Genomic DNA, 18,246 nt, shown 5'->3' with positions numbered 1-18,246 from the left:
AAACCAAACATTACCCACGGATATAGGGATCACACACCATGTACTAAACTTAGAATAATTTTCCAACATCTTCCCCCACTGCTGTGTAGAATTCTTCTCAAAGAAATATAAGTCGTTGAGTAACAACTTTGCATATTTCTCCACTGCCTCTCAGTAGCAGCTGGGGTCAGCCACTTTCTATAGGGTATTTTTGTTGTTTGGTTGGTTTTTTTGTTTGGTTTTTTCCCTTTTTAAAAAAGAAATATATTATTATTATTTCTGAGCCTCCAGAACAGCATCTAGAAACTTCAGTGCAGTCTGAGCATAGATGATAACTTTGAAACGCTCAGCACAATCCAAGGCTGCATTTCTGTCCGGCCCCTTGGGCAAACATCTGAAGGTGCTTTTGGAGCTGAGCAAACAATAATCTCTGTCTTTGTGACTGCAGAGGGGCAATCAACCCAATTAGCGAGTGATTGACTTATGCATCTAACGTGCCTTTGAGGCAATCAGCTGCTCTCGTGTATGATGTATAATATTGACTTGTTAAACCGGGGATATTGCCTTCCAAACAAAAAGCAGACTTATTTATTTATTTTTGAGCTGGTCTGGGCTGTCGGGGTCAGGTTCTGAATGGGGAGCAGCTGCCTGCATGCAAAACTCCTGGCAGTGTTGGCCCAGTGGTAGTACTCCATGAGCTCATTCCAAACTGAACCATTCCAAACTGAATGATTCCATGAGTTTATGGTAACTAAGCCTCACCTTCTCACAAAACCAGCCAGAGCTGACCCCACAGTTGTCATGCCCAATGGTGACTCTGCTGAGAGGGCTGAGGAGGGCAGCGATCTCCACGTTGAAGACATCTGTCCTGGCACGCTCAAATTCACCTCCTTCCAGGAAAATCTTCCCGCTGTTCTTCAGGCCTTTGGAGCCGTGGAGGATTACATGGATCTTGGAGTTGGTGCCGGCTCCCCTGATATCTCCGGTCACTACAGCCACGTTGTACACAATGCCTGGAGGAATCAGAAATTTGGTTAGGGGGAAAAAAGAAGGGAGGAAAAGAGTCTGGGAGCTGTGGCTTTGATTGGATTTATATTGGAGACTCTATTGATTTCCCGTGGTCTGTTTTGGCTTCTCTCTTACACACAGTGCAACGCTTCATTTGTTTTTGACCCACACATAATTCTGAGAAATGCACATCTACCTTCAGACTGCCCAAGAGAAACAGGCATGGGGTGACAAGCTCCCTATTCCATGGCCCGATGGGAAAAAAAAAATTCTTTTTTATTCACTCCATGACGCTGATTAGGTGAAGAAAGGTTTAAAAAAAATTAATTGGCATGTATGTAATTTGATTTTGAGAAATTCCAAGCACCAAATAGGTCAGAGAATGCTGAGAAGATGGAGAAGTATTTCTTTAAACAGTGGTAGCAAAATCTTCAATATCACAAAACTCTGAAAACTTTGGGTTTATTTGTTTCTTAGCCTATAATGTGCTGAAGCCATCAGGACCTCCACAGTCACAGTGAGAACCTACAGATCTCAGCAAAAAAGGTTTGGTTTTCCAGCCCAGCTGGAAAAAAGAAAAGTATCTCTGTAAAGAAACCTATTTACATAAAAGTGTCCTTGGGGCTTTTTTTTCCATCTCCAACTGTTGGTCTAAGAATGAAAACACTTCTTCCCACAAGCCTTACCTCACAGAAAAGCACATCTTAAACCTGTCTCATGGCATCAAAAACACACCTAAACACTATAGGAGCACGTAGAAAATAGTTGAGCCTAAGCCAAGTTTTTTGATTAAATCAGTCAGAAATTTCAATAGGGACCTGGGATGAAGCAAAAGCATCAGAACTCACTCTCTTACAAATAATTCTCCCTTTGAAATTTACATTAAAAAGTACTTAAGCATGCTTTACTGTTGATGTATCTTCAACAAAATCCCAGAGAGCAGGAAAACAAAATACAGTCATGAGTGGTAAAAGAAAAAGGAATCTTTTGGGGATTGAATTACATTTATTTCTGGTTTCTTCCCTTGATTTTCCCTCATAAGCATCCTGCAGTGAGGGATCTGCACCCAGACCACTTTACTCATGGATGTGCAGGGGGAAATACAAGGACTGCAGATGCTGAAGACCATACAAGGAAGTAAAGAACAGTTGTTACATGCATCATCACAGTGTTTGCCTTCGTGCTATTAAATAAATACAGGCAGGACACTATCCAAATAATCTTCTGCCTCGTGACAAGTTCTTTTATGGACTTAACATCCAGGTTTCTTTTAACAGAAACATAAACTTTGGTTGTCTTTGCTTTAACCACATTAGACAATAAAAAAGACTGATTTAGGGCTCAGCACTGTGTTTCTTGTTTTGTAAAAGGATGTTTAGCTCCCCAGACAAGAAACCAAAGTACAACATTCACTATTTTGTCCTTTTGGAAATAACAAACACTTTGTTTGAGTGCTGGTGAGCAATTTGCTGAATTGAAGTACAAGCTGTATCTTTTATTCCCTGCCCAGCAGCCCCTTATCCAGGTGCACCAGATGATAAACCAGCACGTAAGTCCTGCACAGCTTCACAGGTGAGGCACAAAGGTGGGAAATGTGCTGGCAGTTCAGGAACCCTCACACAAAGCCTACCACCAGCAGATGCTTCACTGCAGGCCTTCAATATGGGCCTGCTTCACTGCAGGCCTCCCTGAGCATAAGGCCTCCCTGAGCATAAGGCATTCAATCTACTAAAGAAAACTTGGCTAATTGCCTTAATTTCCCATTTCCCACCATGGATTTGGGCCATGATTTTACCTGTGGCTTCAGTGCCCCCAACAAGAATGTCCCTCTGGATTTTCCCATCATCTTCATCTAAAGCGAACCAGCGTCCAACTGGGAATTGGTACACACATTTATTGCCTATGTCCTCAATGATCACCTGAGAGAAAAGAGACACCACGTTGGAAAACAGCATGGGAAAAGCAAAGGTTTTACACAGTGGGGTGGCAGAGGAGCAGAAGCTTAAAAATTTACACTCTCTCACTTGGTATTAACATACTCAATGCTCCGGCAGATCCCACTCCACTCCCCAATTAGTGCTGATAGAATTTCAGACAATCAGTGAGTAAACCCCCAGATTTTTTATTTTCTTTCTTTTTTATCCAGTGAGCCCACTCTGCATCTCTTGCGGTGCACGAGACCAGATGTCTCTGCTATCAAGACCAGCTGGCCTGGCCTGTGTTCCTCCTCTCCAGAGCCTGTGTGCTGGCCACACTGCTCCATCAGCTGAACGACAGCTCTTTGTTCTGCTTTGGGAACAGGCTGTGTTCTCCCTCTCTGCTTTAGAGCTTTGTTATAAAATAATGCCTAGGAATTTCAGGGCAAATCCAGACCATCAGATGAGCCTGTGTGACACAGTACTATCACTAGATCCCAGACATTTACTCCAGGGTGGAACCATTGAAAAGGCACTCCCATTAAAACCCTGTGGCAGGAAACAGTTTCTAATTTGGAAGGATTTGGACCACAGTGAGGTGAAGCTGTGCAAATATCATGAGGTTTAACAAGGCCAAGTGCAGGGTCCTGCACCTGGTCTGAGGCAATCCAAAGACAGGCTGGACAGAGAATGGATCAAGAGCAGCCCTGGGAGAAGGAGCTGGGGGTGCTGTGGGTGAGAGCTGGGCCTGCCCCAGCCTGAACCCCCTGCCCTGGGCTGATCCCCAGCGTGGGCAGCAGGGCAGGGGGATCCTGCCCCTGTGCCCCTGGGCTCAGGTGAGAGCCCACCTGCAGAGCTGCCCCAGCCCTGGCTCCAGCAGCACAAGGAGCTGGAGCTGCTGCAGCCAGTGCAGAGGAGGCCACGGAGCTGCTGCCAGGGCTGGAGCCCCTCTGCTCTGGAGCCAGCCTGGCACAGCTGGGGCTGTTCAGCTGCACCAGAGAAGCTCCAGGGACACCTCAGAGCCCCTGCCAGGGCCTCCAGGGGCTCCAGGAGAGCTGCACAGCCCCTGGGGACAAGGCAGGCAGGGACAGCACCCAGGCAATGGCTCCCACTGCCAGAGGGCAGGCACAGATTCTGGCACATTGGGAATTAGGAATTGCTGGCTGGGAGGGTGGGCAGGCCCTGGCCCAGGGTGCCCAGAGCAGCTGGGGATGCCCCTGGATCCCTGGGAAGATTCAAGGCCAGGCTGGATGGAGCTTGGAGCAATCTGGGCTAGTGGAAAATATCCCTGCCCATGGCAGGGGATGAGACTGGAGGGTCTTAAAGGCTCCTGTCAAACCAGATTGTTCTAGAATTCTGTGATACTTTGCTGAAACAAGCTGGGGAACAATATTCCCCTTTAATATTAGACTAGTTCTCGGCATCTCCTGCTGAGATATCTTCTGCTGGACTCCTGAATCCTGCCATAGAGTTACTGTAGTATTTTAAACCAGCAGAGAAGAGTATTAAAGGATTTCGGTCAGAAGAGAAGAAATCAAAATCTCTACTCCTCTGCGTGGGTTATGTCTCAGAGGGGGGAAAAAAATCACTATAGAAAGCCCTTGACACTTTTCTCAACAGTGAGGGAGAATCTGAAACCTGTCCTTTCTGATAGATTTATGAAACCATTCTTTGGGAAACAGAGCTTCCCCTCCTGTCATTCATCCCACACCGTGCTGTTGCCTGTAGCACTCCTGAGTCCTGTTGTACCTCCACAGACACAGACAGCAGAGTCTGCCAGGGCTGGGATTGTCAGCATGAGAGAGCTGGAGTGCTAGAGACTAAAATAGATGAGGTTTGGGAGAAATAGCAGCACTCCAATGCCTCTCTACCAACTGATCCTCTTTGGGTTCCTTTCAGTGGGTTTGTTATTACATTTAGAGGTGGAAAACCATCTCTGAGTATTAAGCCACTCTGAAAACACAGGAAACATGAGAACAGGTTCATCCTGGAGTGACAACACTAGAGTGTCCAAGTATTGAAACAAATTACAGAAAAAAAATCTAAAACCAGTAGACAACAACAGAACTATTTTAGCTCAGTTCTCCAACCTTCCCTCTGAATTTGCAAGGCCAAAGCTGCATTTTATTTATTTACTTAAATATCCTGGCGGCTTGTGGCAGAGTACAGGTTTGGTGTGATAGCTGCAAGTAGACACTACACCAGGTTTTGGGACTTGAGCAACCTCACCAACCTCATCAAAAATTATGTCATTACACCTCTGATGTGAGAATGAGTTTCTGTGTTTTTTCCCACCCACTATTTATGACATTGAGCACAACCTCTCTGTTTTTTACTTCCACATTTTTCATGGGCTGCCAGCATTGTAACTTTTCCTGCATTGTGTGGTGGGGGAGAAGCATGTGCTAATATTTGCATTTGTATTACATTGAACTATCCTGTTATTGAGGATTTACAAATATGGGGTCAGGTCTTCTGTGGATTAAAGCCAGCTGTGTTAAACTACATCAGCAGAGGAAAGAAAATGAGACCAGAGAGAGTCACAGATTTCCCCTTTTAAAATATTCCTTCAAGTATTATACTAAAAGCTGTAATACCTTCCTACCCTGTAGCAGGAGATTAAAATGAAAATGGAAGAATAGGGTCTTTGTGGCAAACATATCTCTTTTGCTGAGCCAATGACAAATCACTTAAATTTGGGCAAGCTATGAGTCTGCAAATTTTCACTGTGAACAGATCCAACAGATAACTCTTGGATTCTGGTATTTTTATGGTCGTGGTAATGAGTTAAGCCAAGAGAATGAAATTATTTGTGTCCTTCTCAGTAACCTGTATCACCAGCAATTATTCTTAAATCTCTTGCTACCAGACCACTGAGAGGGTGAGATATTTTGAGCCCATGAGATGCTTATGTTGAATGTCTCAGGAGTAACTAACCTTTGCAAGGAACCAGCCAGCAGAGCCTCCCTTGTTATTATGCCCAATATTAATTTTTCTTAATTTTCCCAGATTCGGGGCATCGAGCGTGAACTTGTCTTCTGCTCCTTTTTCAAAGTTGTCTTTGTCATTGTCCAGTTTCCTCACACCTGAATGAGCAAAGAAAAAGTAAAAATAAAAGAAAAACAAACAAGTCCCACAACAAAAAAAAAACCAAACAAAACAAAACAAAAAAATCCCCCCCAAGCAAATAAGTAATAAAAATTAACTCCAGGGAGGAAAGGGTTACTGGCACACGCATGTTTGTAAGTGAAGGAATATTTAGGAATGTCAGAAACTCACCACTGACTGAATCAAATATTCCCTAGATATCAGCTCTCTGCACCCAGGATTCAAGGTAAAGGCAGAGGACTTTCTATTCTAATAAAAAAGGTACCTTTTCTCAAGCCCACAAAAGACCAGGATTTCCATTCTAATGTCACAGTTACTTGCAGCTCTCAGAGCTTTCAGAAATATATATATCCAGATGGCTCTTAAATATTTTTTTTTTTCATATCACCACATTTCCCTTTTATTTTTACTGTCTTTGAAAATCTCCAAACTGTTCAAGAAAGGCTTTGGTCACAAGCTGCAGATTCTGACATTTCAGGACACAGAATTCTTTGCTGTATCCGAGAGGAAGGATTTATTTTCAAATTAGGACCCAGCCGGGGCTGTTGGCTTTTTCCTGATCCCACAGGGGTTTGCCTTTATGAAAAGTATTAAAGCTGTTCCCCCGTTTGCAGCCTGTGTGATGCTGTGAGTGGGATGAAACCCACCCAAGGCTCCAGTGCTGAGAAAGAGGTCAGTGGGCAACTCATCCCTCTTACCTTAGAGAGGATGAATCATCCTCTAGGGGTGTTATTTCTCTGTGTGGATATGACAGAATGCCTGGACACCCAGCTAAGATTCAGACTCCCACTTTGGGATGTCTTCAGGGAGATCAGATGAATCCCCCTGTGAAACTCTGGAGGATTAATCAAGGGTGAGCCCTATCCACCAGGTTTTATAATCTGTTCAAGGACACTTGGCAGACATCATATCATTATTTCTTGAATTTGACAGGATAGATGTAGTGAAGAAGCGAGAGAATATTTGCTCCCTGGTTACAGGGATCTCCAGCAATCTCCACCCACTTCTCTTCATGGCCCAGAGAGCTTGGTTTGGGCACATCTTTTAATATTATTCAATTAATTTTTAAAAAAATTAAAGTTTCCAGACCACTGTTGCAGTACAATCTACATTTAAAAATAATTACAATATTTCTAAAAAAAGCTATTCAAACCCAACTAATATAAACCTTGCCTAAATTATTTTTACAAGTGGCCGAGCAGGCTCAGCCATCACCTCCGCCACAGAGAAGGGATGTCATTATCCCTCCAGGTACCTGGAAAATGAGACACAAGGCTCCCACTGCATTCCCTGTAAATACTATTGGTGTTGGATCCTTCAGTAGGTTGGCACTTTCTCCACTGCTTTCTGCTGGTGGTTTATGCTGTGTTTTTCCCAGAATCTGCTTTTTTTCAATGTCAGGTAACTTGGGTCATGCCCACGCCCAGCCACAGCTGCTGCATTGCAGATGCACCTTCCAGGGGCTGTGGATGTGAGGGCCCCCACACCATTTGTTGTGCCTTTCACTCAGCCAAATCATTCTGCCTTTGCCAGATTGCCTGTGTGTGCGCGTGTGTGTGTGTTGTTCAGATCACAGGCCTGCAGAGCAGGAGGAAATATTTTAGGAAATTATTTGCATTTGAATACCTGTGTCTCCTTTCTCACCGAAGATATTAATGAAGACATCTGCATCTGTTCCGCTGCCGCTGACTTCACCAGTAAAAACCCGGACCACGTATTTGTTGACTGCAATGAGGGAGGCAAAAATCCCAGTACATTAATAACTCAATGGTTTGATGCAAAACCCAACAGTACAGACCAATCCAGGCTGTGCTGGTGCTATCCTGAAAGCGTGGCCTGAACTGTGGCTCTCGGTACAATGACCCCCTTCTCCACAAGAGGAATAAAATCCATAGGCAGGATTCTGACACTGCATATTCACTGCCCAGGGCAGGAGGACAGATCACTTGGTTCCTGGCCTTGGCACTGAAGAGTGAAATAGAAGAGAAAGTGAAAATTTTGATGTGGATACAAAGGACCTATGGACCAGCTCTGCTTTTTCCAAACATCGATGAGTTATGGAGTCTGCCCAAGCTCAGGCCTGACCCCAGTTCTGTCCTGGAGCTATTTTGAAAGTTTAGTTTATACCAAGCAAGTATTTTTGGGAAATAATATCATAGTGATAGAACAAGGAACAAAGGGTTTAAACTGAGAAAGGAGAAATTTAGACTGAATATATACGGAAGAAATTCTTTCCTGGGGGCGTGGTGAGGGACTGGCACAGATTGCTATGAGTTGTTGACACCCCAGCCCTGGGCATGTCCAAGGCCAGGTTGGATGGAGCTTTGAGAAACCTGGTCCAGTGGAAAGTGTCCCTGCCCATGGCAGGGAGTGGAACTGGATGGACCCAAAACATTCTGTGAGTCTCTGAAAGGTCAGCCACACTGCTTGAAACAAAAGTGTGAAGATGGCCACTCTTTCCTTAAAAAAAACAAAAAAACCCCAAGAACAACAACAAAAAAATCAGTCATCCAGTCTTTTTTATTTAATGAGGAAACAGTAGTAGACTCAGGAGCTGTAACACCGTGGAGATACATCATCTATGGCACCAAACCCCTGTGGGTGAGGCCCATCATGGACATTACACACATCATGTCAGTGAATTTGAGAAGCAAGTTCTTCAGACAGATCAGGGTGGGGCCCACTTGGTTCCCAAGGACAGCAAAAGTGACCTCAGTTTCTTCTGGAATCAATGAAAAAGCTTCCATGATTTTCAGTGTGACGTTATTTGAGCCAAAATTTGAGCCAAATGTGAGCAACGTTCAAAATCTGCCACTAAAGTCATCCGACCACCTCCAAGCAAACAGCCATGACAGACACCTTGTGCTGTATCTGCAGTGAAAATCTGAGTGTTTGGAGGCAGGCAGCAAGGCACAAAAGAGTTGAAGATGAATGCAAAATCTGCTACTGAGCAGTGCACGATGTCACACAAGCCCTGGACAGAGTTCCTGTTACTGAACCCTGTGCAATGTCACTTCTGTGTTTCTGAGTCCTGGGCACGCTGCTTCTGTGAAAGGGTCAAATGCACAAGTCTCCTCACACACAGATCCTTGGCAAAAATAGAACTTCTTGCACCACAGAATCATGAAATAATTAAGGCTGAAAAAGACCTCTAAGATCATCAAGTCCAACCATTAACCCTGATTCTTTGTTTGCAACCCTTTTTCCCTTTGGCAAGCGCCAAGTTAGGGCATAATCTTTTCTGCACTTCCCAGCCAGCTACAGAAATGGATTCTCTCAGGAGCCATGGAACATCACCAACACTGGGTTACCACTCCCAGAACAGATCCCCTGCCTCCTCCCCCATAATCAGTGCATATTAAAAGTTATTCCAGAAGACAGCAGAGACCTGGTGCATGTGCTCCCGCAGAGGCAGAGGACGTGAGAGCAAAGGGAAGAAGAGCGGCTGTTGGACCATCCCCTGAATTACAACGACGCTCTCAGCTCCCAGGGTGAGGAGTGCAAGGGCAGAGCCCAAACAGAAGGGAAAATCACCTGTCACAGTTTAATGAATGTGCTGGGAAAAGGCTAAAAATCGAGCTGACATCCCTGGCGCCTCATTGCAAAACATGCCACGGCAAATAAAATAATAATGATAAAACTGCAACAAATACTAAATAACAAGAAAGAGAAGAACAGAGCTGGGCTCAGACAGGGGAGAAAATGCCTTAATGATTCTCTTTAACTCTAACAACCTGCTAGAGAGACACTAACACCAAAAGTGTTCATTTGCATTAGCAAAGTGTGGGGATGGTGCAATTTATGTCTCCTACTTGGCCACTAAGCTGCTCTAACTAAAACTGACCCATTGTACCTTGCAGTCTTTAATTACAGATCACATTTTCCAAGAAGCTTTGCTCCTTGCACCTCCTCTAGAATATTTAATCTGATGTCAGTGGTTAATTTTCCACTCCACTTTTTGGGAGCGAGAAGAACCTGACAGGATAACAGGATCCTCAAAAGGACAAGCTACAGTGGCTTAGCTTACATTCCCCTTGCAGGAAAAGGCTTTATGTCTCTGAGATACAGAGACTCTGAGCCCAGAGGGATGTCTCAATGCATGCAGAGCATCAAGGAAGACATGCAGAGAGCAAGTCCATGAAAAGCAAGTGAGCAAACACAGTGCAGCAAGGGCACCTTGCATGTCTACTGCTAGGGCACATCTGGCCAGCAAGGAAAATGCTGGTAAAATTACTTGCTAGATCCAAAACCTTTAAATGTTCCTCAGCATGGTTGTATTTCCAATCTAAGGTCCAGAATGACATGTTTTGACCTCCTGCTTGGAAAACCAAGGGGTCTCAAGGGCTCTGTGGCACACAGTGCTGCTCTCAGTGTCAGCATGAGGAGCCCTGAGGCAGAGCTGGCTCCTGAGCCAGGGATGGGCCATCACTTTGGACTCGTGGCAGTCACAGGGCACTGTGCTGTGAGGGTTTTATGTTGTCCCCTCTAATATGAGCATGGCTGTGGTGTATGGCATGCCCTGGCATGGCTCTTTTCGACGTTGATGTGTTTCTGTAGGCAAAACTACTTCAAGAGCATTAGAGGTCCTTGACTTAGGTTAGAGCACATTCCTGCTTCACAAACAATGCCTAGCCTGTGCTCATAAGGTCTTTTCATTGGTTTTTTCCTTCTTAACGACTCTGAAATTGGATGCTCAAACCTGTCCCCACACCTGACCCTTAGGTCTGCTTTCAGAAAAAATTTCAGCTCCTCCATCTTCAGAAAGCAAGCCCTGAGCCATGCTGAATTTTTGCCAGCACTTTCTCCCTCTCTAAGCAATTTGACATTCAGCTGCAGCAAGGAGAGGAGCTCTTCATGCTGCTCAGGGGTCCTTCTGTTCTTCGTACATCAGCACATCTTACAGAGTGACATGGTGGATGAGCAATTTAAATGGAAAGGGATGCTGCCTCTTAAAAAGACAGTGAGGATTCAGCTGCTAAAAGCATGCAAGAGAAAGCTCTCGCGGCAGCCAGGAAGAGATCTGCCATAAGTCAAGTACTCTTCATTTTGATCATGGGTGGATGTTGTTCCCTATTTTTTAAGCCCGTGGCAGAAGCATCTTTTCAAAAATACCCACTTGGCTTTTTTTTTTCTTTTTTTTTTTTTTTTTAAAGTTTTTTTTTTTTTTAATTTTTTTAAATCCAAATACATGGCTCTGACTTCATCAGTGAAACACAGATCAAGATGTTGCCTGGATATCTTTTTTTTTTTTTTTTCCTCCTGAATGCTTCTCCTAGCACTGAGAACATGCAAAATGTTAATGTAAAAGCTGTGCTTCCACCGAGCAGTGCACAGGCTCACTGCAGCACAGGCACGGGGAGGGGAGCTTTCCTAGGAGCAAAATTAGCAGCTTCAGAGGCACGTACTGCAAGATGCCAAGAGCAGAACAGCCAACAAAAAAATCAGTAGGAAGAGCAGTAGCTATTTTCTCTTGTCTTTCCACTTTCACATTGCAATGCACAAGTGTAAATGCCCTGTGTGGTAACAGCACCTTCCCTTTCTTCACAGTTGTGTGTCTGCATTTGAAGGCATTACCAGGATGCCATCTCTGGGAGACAGTGGGGTGGCACTGATGTGACCCTACTGCATTAATTTAGCAGAGGAGTGGCATTCAATCAGCCTGTCTGCTACTGATTAACTCAGCCTCAGCTTTCAACAGACAAGAGGAAAGGTTAATTTTGCACTGTGGGCTGGAGTCAGGTTCTCTCCACTGAGAGCCAAGAGGGTTTTATCTGTGAATGTGATGCACTCCCAACACATCCTGGGGGATGAAGGGCACGGGGCTGCTGCTCTCCAAGCCCCCAGCTTTCCCATCCAGGCTGTCCCCACTGTCATCCCCACCCTGCATGCAGCATCAGCCCCATACACTGCCCAGAATATTTCCATCCAGACCCAGCACCCCTGGGTGCTCTTGTGCAGCCTCTGTCCTGCCTCCAGCCATGGAAAATGCATGGACACATCCCAGACAAATCCTGCCATCTGCAACCTGCAGCTGACTGCCCAGCCGTGTGGTATTCATCTGTTAATGTCATTTATTTAGCAGTATGATATCATGGTCACTTGAAGCACCCTAGGATGGAAACGCCTAAAGGAATTTTGTATCTACTATTATTTGGGGCATTAGATAGTATGTTTATGCACAATCTGCTGAGTTTCCTGCTGCAGAAGCCTGAGATTTGGGCAGGAAAACCAATTTGACTGTGTTTCATTACCTGGGGTTATCACCTCCTGCAGGGCACAGTGAATTCCCAGCTGTGCTTGCCTCCCATGCGCCTGACCTGCTGTGGATCCAATATCTGGGAAATGTCACAGCCCTCACAGGCAAAGCACACGGGGTTAAAAGCAAGGAACCAAGCCGTAGGCAGGGATGGATCCTTCTCATAAGGCAACTCTTGGCAATTATCCCTCTGTTTTCACACTGCTCCCAGGAGCTGCAGTGCTGGAGATCCATCCTGTGCTGCTCAGCACTGAGCAGGCAGATTTGGGAAGGGGCTGGGGGAAAGGAGCTGGGTGGACAGGGCAGAGGCACTGCTACCATCTCTGAATTACTGCTGGAAAAGGAATATTTTTGTGGTTAGTGTGGAAAGAATTGTTGCTGGGGGGAGAGGCAGGCACCTGGACCTGCAGACAAGGTACAGCTTCACCCTGAGTGTGCCACAGCCTTGCACCAACTCAGGATGGAGGTTTAATACCCAGATGCCTTGGTTCCTGCCTGTCAGATCGAGTCAGTCAATCCAGCCCACCAGGAACTGTCTGAAAAAACCTCTGCTTGATGGAAGGGACTGACTTGTCAAAGTGGAAGCTGCTTTATACCACTGCTGGCAGCAAGGTCCTCAGTGACAGAGCTCTGGGTCAGAGCATCCTTAAAATGTCAGACAGCCCATGGCCAGGGCACAAAGCTGGGACCTGGCCTCCCAACACACTTGATTCACAGCAAACATTTGAATTTAGTTCTTGTTTGTCCTGGCAGAGAGCTCATCCCACCAGGATAAAATAACCTCTTCCTGCATTAGCTTCTGGTGACCTTCTGCTTGGAGATGTCCTGCTGGTCCTGTGTATCCAGCAGCTGAGTGTCTACAAATGAAAGTAGAACTCACCCAGCCCACCCATTAAACCTCTTTGTGGCACAGTAGCAGGGACCCCAGAGACAGCTTTGCACAGCAAAATATGATTAGAGCCTAAAGCAACCCCTGTAAAAGCAGAGGGGTTCCTCTGAGCTCACCAGCAGCCAGTTCTGTCTCAAAACTGGGTCCTGCTCTTGCACAAAGCAATGGCACACAGATAAAGAGGACTTCTTTTTTCTCCCATTCAGAACAGTGTTGAATTCTAAGGGTTGGTTTAGAGCTCAAACATAATTAATCTCTTTCAAGGGTGATTGACAGCTACATTTGTTAATGAGCAGTGCCTCCAGAAGTGGGGAACAGTATCTTTAACCAAGGGTTCAAACTGGAAATGCAGCTTACAAGCACGCCTGGAGCAGGGGGTGCTGGAGAAGGAGGAGTTTTGCATTTGGCAGAGCACTGAGTGACTTGGTCCAGTTGCAAATGTGACTGCTCACTGTGGGGGCTTGGAATAGCTGAGCTTTAGAAGCTCCTTCCAGCCCAAAGCATTCTGTGATTCCATTCCTTTTGGCTGTGAGCACCTCTGCCAAAACCTGGTGTTAGCAGGGGAGAGATGCTGAGGAGCCTTTGCAAGGCTTTGGGGTTCCTGTCCCTGGAGGCAGCACCAAAGATGCTTTGAGCTGCCTTGACCCTGGTTCAGCACTCCTTTAATCTCACAAGAGCTCTCCAAAAGTGTGTTCCTGAGAGTTATCATTGCTGTCACTCAAGGAGGGAAAAGGAAAGGATTCAAGGAGCATCTGGACAATGCTCTCAGGCACAGGGTGGGATTCTTGCACTGTCCTGTGTAGGGCCAGGGTTTGGACTGGATGCTCCTTGGGGGTCTGCGTGGCCTCGGGGTATTCTGTGACTCTGATTGTGCTGCTCTGTAGTATTGCATCACCCTCAGCCACTGCTCATGCCCCTCCCAGGATGAACCCAGTCCCTTTGGCCTCCCCACCCTGGCCACAAACCAAGAGATTCCCCTCCATTTCCTGCAGCTCTCACAGGAAAGCAAGGCGCGCGCCCAAACAGTTAATGTGTTAGGATTCAGGCTGGATCATCCCTCTGCAGGGCCTGTGAGAGGCAATCTACCACATGCAGGAGGCTTTGCTTGTAGGATATGCTAAACTGATGTTCCTACTGTGACTTCAAAGTGATGATGACTTTTTGAAGTGAGCTTTAAATGACCTTGCTCAGGAGACAATGGTGGTTTAGTTGCAGAGGCATGGAGCTTAGCACATGGCAACCCACCTTGTGACAGCGGTGCAGAAATCCTTGTTCATGTAATTCTCCAAGATTTATCATTATTTTTCATTAGTTCAGCCCCAGGGTGGGAGCCCATTTAAAATAAAAAAAAAAAAAGGCAAATATTTCACAAAAGAAATATCTCTTTTCTGCTTTCACCACATCTGCTATTATCAAAATTGAAGAAATCGTTGAGAATATCCTCTTGGTTTAAACACATTTTCTGAGAAATAAGAGTGAAATAAATAATAAATTTACAGTGTTATCAAAAATCATATTGTTAACTCTGTACTTCAGTCTTGCTTTGAATAGATCAGAACTTTTAAAAAAAGTTACTTCATTTCAAAACTGAAAGCTGAATTAATTTCCATATATAGACATAATTAGTCAAAATTATCACACGTCTTCAAAAACATGCTGTACTCTCTGTTTGGTATTGGGTACACAGAGATCTATTTACCAGCCACACACTCTTGCCTCTCCAAAATCTTTTCTCTCTTTGTGAATTACAAATCCCTTTTTCTGTCCCCTTTCATGACTCAGTGTATTTTTTTGCATTTTTCAAGTCACTGGTGTTTCGTTTTATTTCTACATTTCCATTTCTCATTTCTTTTACCTATCTTTAGGAAAAGAAAAAAAAATAAACCAAAAAAAGAGAAAAAAACACAGGGAAAAAAAAAAAAAAAAGATGTGACAAGTAGAATGTCAGCAGCTCCCTCATTTTGGATACAGTGACAATAAGTTGGGCAAAGTTTGCAGGGAAAGTAAAGTCCTTGTTAGAACAAAGGAAGCATTTTTGATCAAAAAGAAAAGACATTTCTGGATGCTCAGTATGCCAGGTAGCATCACAATTTTTTTTTTCTCAGTGTTTTAAATGGGTGGTAAAAGATATTACTACTTCTACACACCCTGTTTATTGAATGCTTCACCATGCAGCAAGGCCTCATCCTGCACACAGAGGGCACTTGCCATTACTCAGAAGCAAACAACTCATATGTATTTCATAAATATATTTATCTGCATTTTCCTGTGCTGATTATACACTTCCAGCTTTCAGAGCAAATAAAGATGCATTTTGATGAGAAGATAACACATATTAATATTTCATTCCCTCTTCCTCAACTTCTGCGTCCTTAGAAATAATCTTTTTTCATTTTTCCCGTCATGAAAGTTTCCAAAAGCGTGAAATTGTGTGACCTCATTTTGAAACAAAACCCAGGGGAATCCAAGGGTCACGTAGGTTTGAAAAGGCCTCCAAGACCATCGAGTCCAACCATTCCCCCAGCACTGCCAAGGCCACCATTGATTCACGTCCCCATGGGCCACATCTACATGGCTTTGAAATCCCTCCAGGGATAAAGTCTCATCCATGAGGGACCAATGCTGGCCTTCAAGCCCAACCTTTTATAAAATGAGGTTGCAAATCCGGCAGGGCATCATCAACTGGTGCCTCACACCCCAGATTCTGCTCCTTACCTGAGCTTCTAACATCATTGGGAAATATTGGCCACAGTTTCAGCTCTGATCCAGCCCAGCCCTCGAGGACATGCACATCCCAGGATGGAAGGGAGGATTTAGCTTCTGAATCATGTGCAGCAGCACCTGCTGCTCCAGATGTTTCCTCAAGTCACAGCTAGGTCAGTGCTCATGAGCCTTCAAGTCAGCCAACAGCCAGCACTAAAACTCTGGACAATGAAGTGTGAAGCCTTAACCCAAGAATCCTCCAAAGAGCAAAGGAGTAAGCTCACATTCACAGCTCAAATACATGAGTTTTAGGTCATAGTGGATCTGAAAACCTCAGAGAATACCTAGAGCAGGTTAATGCCTTGTTCGTAGACATTTCTCTAATGTTTTTAAAGGCAAGACGCCCCCTTCTGCCTGCATGAACACTCCGGGAAATTCCACCACTCTAATTTCACCTCTTGACTAGAATCCAAATCCCAGCTGCTCATTGTGATTGCACAGCCATTACCCTTTATCCATGCAAACTCTCAGGTGCACCATGTATCACCCCCAAATCAGGCCAGAACTGACACAACCAACAACTTTCCCTTTCAAAACTGCTTCTTGTTTTAGCAAAGCAGAAATGTTGTGTCTGACTGTAAAAGACCCACCCCCAGATAAAGAACAGCTATATTTGCTCTCCTCTTGTGATTCTTTTTTTAAAATATAACAACAATAATAACAAAGAATAGCAATAGATGGCCAACTTTCAACACATTTAAATATGGAAAAATTAAACACAATGTAGCTGTGTTGGAACTCTTCCATCTTCAAGGTCGAGGTGTGCCACAGCAATGTGCTCCTCACTTTCATTATTAATAGACCAAATAAGATTAAACTTTACCCAGAAATAGTAGAGATTGAAGTAGTTCTTCAGTTTGGTGTGACACATGCAATTCTGTCCTACTGGGAATATTCAGCCTTGAAAGAGTTTGACACGAGCTGCTGTCCCAAGCACATTTATAACCCGTCATGTCCAATCCTAAATAATTTCAGGGTGCTGATGGCAAAAAGCCAGATGAAAACCAGTCCCTGGCTCTCAACCTCATTTTCAACAGGCAGGTTGCAAAGCCTTGACCAAAATTTGACAGGTTAGCATAAGATAGAATTGCACAGGAGACTGAATTAGTTTTCAGCTCACCCTGCTCTTGAGCACAATTTTAAGGACCAAGTGAATGAACATCCCCATTGCAAATGAATGATTCTGCTTTCTCAGAGTAAAGCGTGTACAGGGAATTGTTTGATTAGCGAGAGGTTTCAAGGGAAATCAGGAACAGCCAATATCTATTTCCCTTCTTCTGAGCATAACTGGAGGTTACACTGCACAGAGCCCAGACCAGCCTCAAGCAGCTGAGTAGCCTTAAATGCCTGTGGTCACCCCCTGAGCAAAGATGTTTATTGTTGGATAAACAACATGGCATCTAACCCAACCAAACCTCAGCATCTTTTATGAATCTGGACAAAACTCAGCCTTGCAGGTATGTTTTGGTATTATGTCTTGAGAAACCCTGCAACCCACATGAAGACCAGCTCTCAGGGCTCCCTGCTTGCCAGCCAGGTGATGAAAAGCTTTATTCATCACACATAGGGATGGAGGAAGACACAACCTTGGTGTCCCACCTGCAGGGATGAAGACCATGAGGGAAAGGTTGGCAAAGTCCAGGCAAAGGAGAGTCACTGTGGGGTGGGGCACATGGGGATCTGTCCACTGAGTGGTACAAATAATTCCTGACCATTCTGCAAGAATCAAACAAGGGACTGGGGACTTCAGTTACTGGCACAGCTGTCCAGGGAGTCCCCATCCCTGAAGGGGTCCAAAAGCCATGTGGATGTGGCCCTTGGGGACGTGGGGCAATGTGGACTGAGCAGTGCTGGGGAAACTGTTGGGCTCTGTGATCCTGGAGGGCTTCTCCAACATAAAGGATTCTGTGATTCTATGAGCTGACTCCTGAATTTCATGTCCTTTTACACCTCCATGGGGTCAGTAGATCTCCCAGTGCAGCTGCAAGCTGTTATGAATGCACCCCCACCACTTTGGCAGGACATCAGACACCCTCAGAGTGATCCAAAACCGGCAGCACTCAAAGGAAAACCGGCACCTGGCTCCAGTTTTGAGCCTGTCCCTTGCACAAAGGCTCAGCCACAGCCACACAATCCCGAGGCTTCATGAACTCAAGTGAAGCAGCACAAAGCTGAACAATGGGCCTCCCTTGTAATTAATACCTGTAGTGTAAATTAATCCAGGCTGCCAATAGAAGCTGCTGGGTAAATAAGAATCTGTGACACTATCCCTGTCAAAGGCCTGTGGGCATATGATGCCATGGATGTGAATACAGGGAATAGAGGGT

At 45.0% G+C, this 18,246-nt stretch overlaps 1 protein-coding gene across 1 annotated transcript in view; it reads right to left on the bottom strand.

Annotated features, from left to right (window-relative positions):
* Nucleotides 1-18,246, bottom strand: part of LOXHD1 (lipoxygenase homology PLAT domains 1) — a 152,005-nt gene that overhangs the window by 102,052 nt on the left and 31,707 nt on the right. Inside the window, exons 5-8 of the mRNA XM_063180704.1 lie at nucleotides 7,638-7,736; nucleotides 5,841-5,989; nucleotides 2,783-2,906; nucleotides 742-992 (exon numbers count right to left, since the gene is read on the bottom strand). Coding sequence (XP_063036774.1) covers nucleotides 742-992; nucleotides 2,783-2,906; nucleotides 5,841-5,989; nucleotides 7,638-7,736 — 623 coding nt within the window. The remainder of the gene's footprint in view (nucleotides 1-741; nucleotides 993-2,782; nucleotides 2,907-5,840; nucleotides 5,990-7,637; nucleotides 7,737-18,246) is intronic.

Source organism: Melospiza melodia, chromosome Z (genome assembly GCF_035770615.1).
Source record: "Melospiza melodia melodia isolate bMelMel2 chromosome Z, bMelMel2.pri, whole genome shotgun sequence".
In the NCBI taxonomy this organism is placed as follows: domain Eukaryota; kingdom Metazoa; phylum Chordata; class Aves; order Passeriformes; family Passerellidae; genus Melospiza; species Melospiza melodia.
The sequence above is the reverse complement of the archived record's forward strand: the minus strand, read 5'-3'. Positions and strand labels throughout refer to the sequence as shown.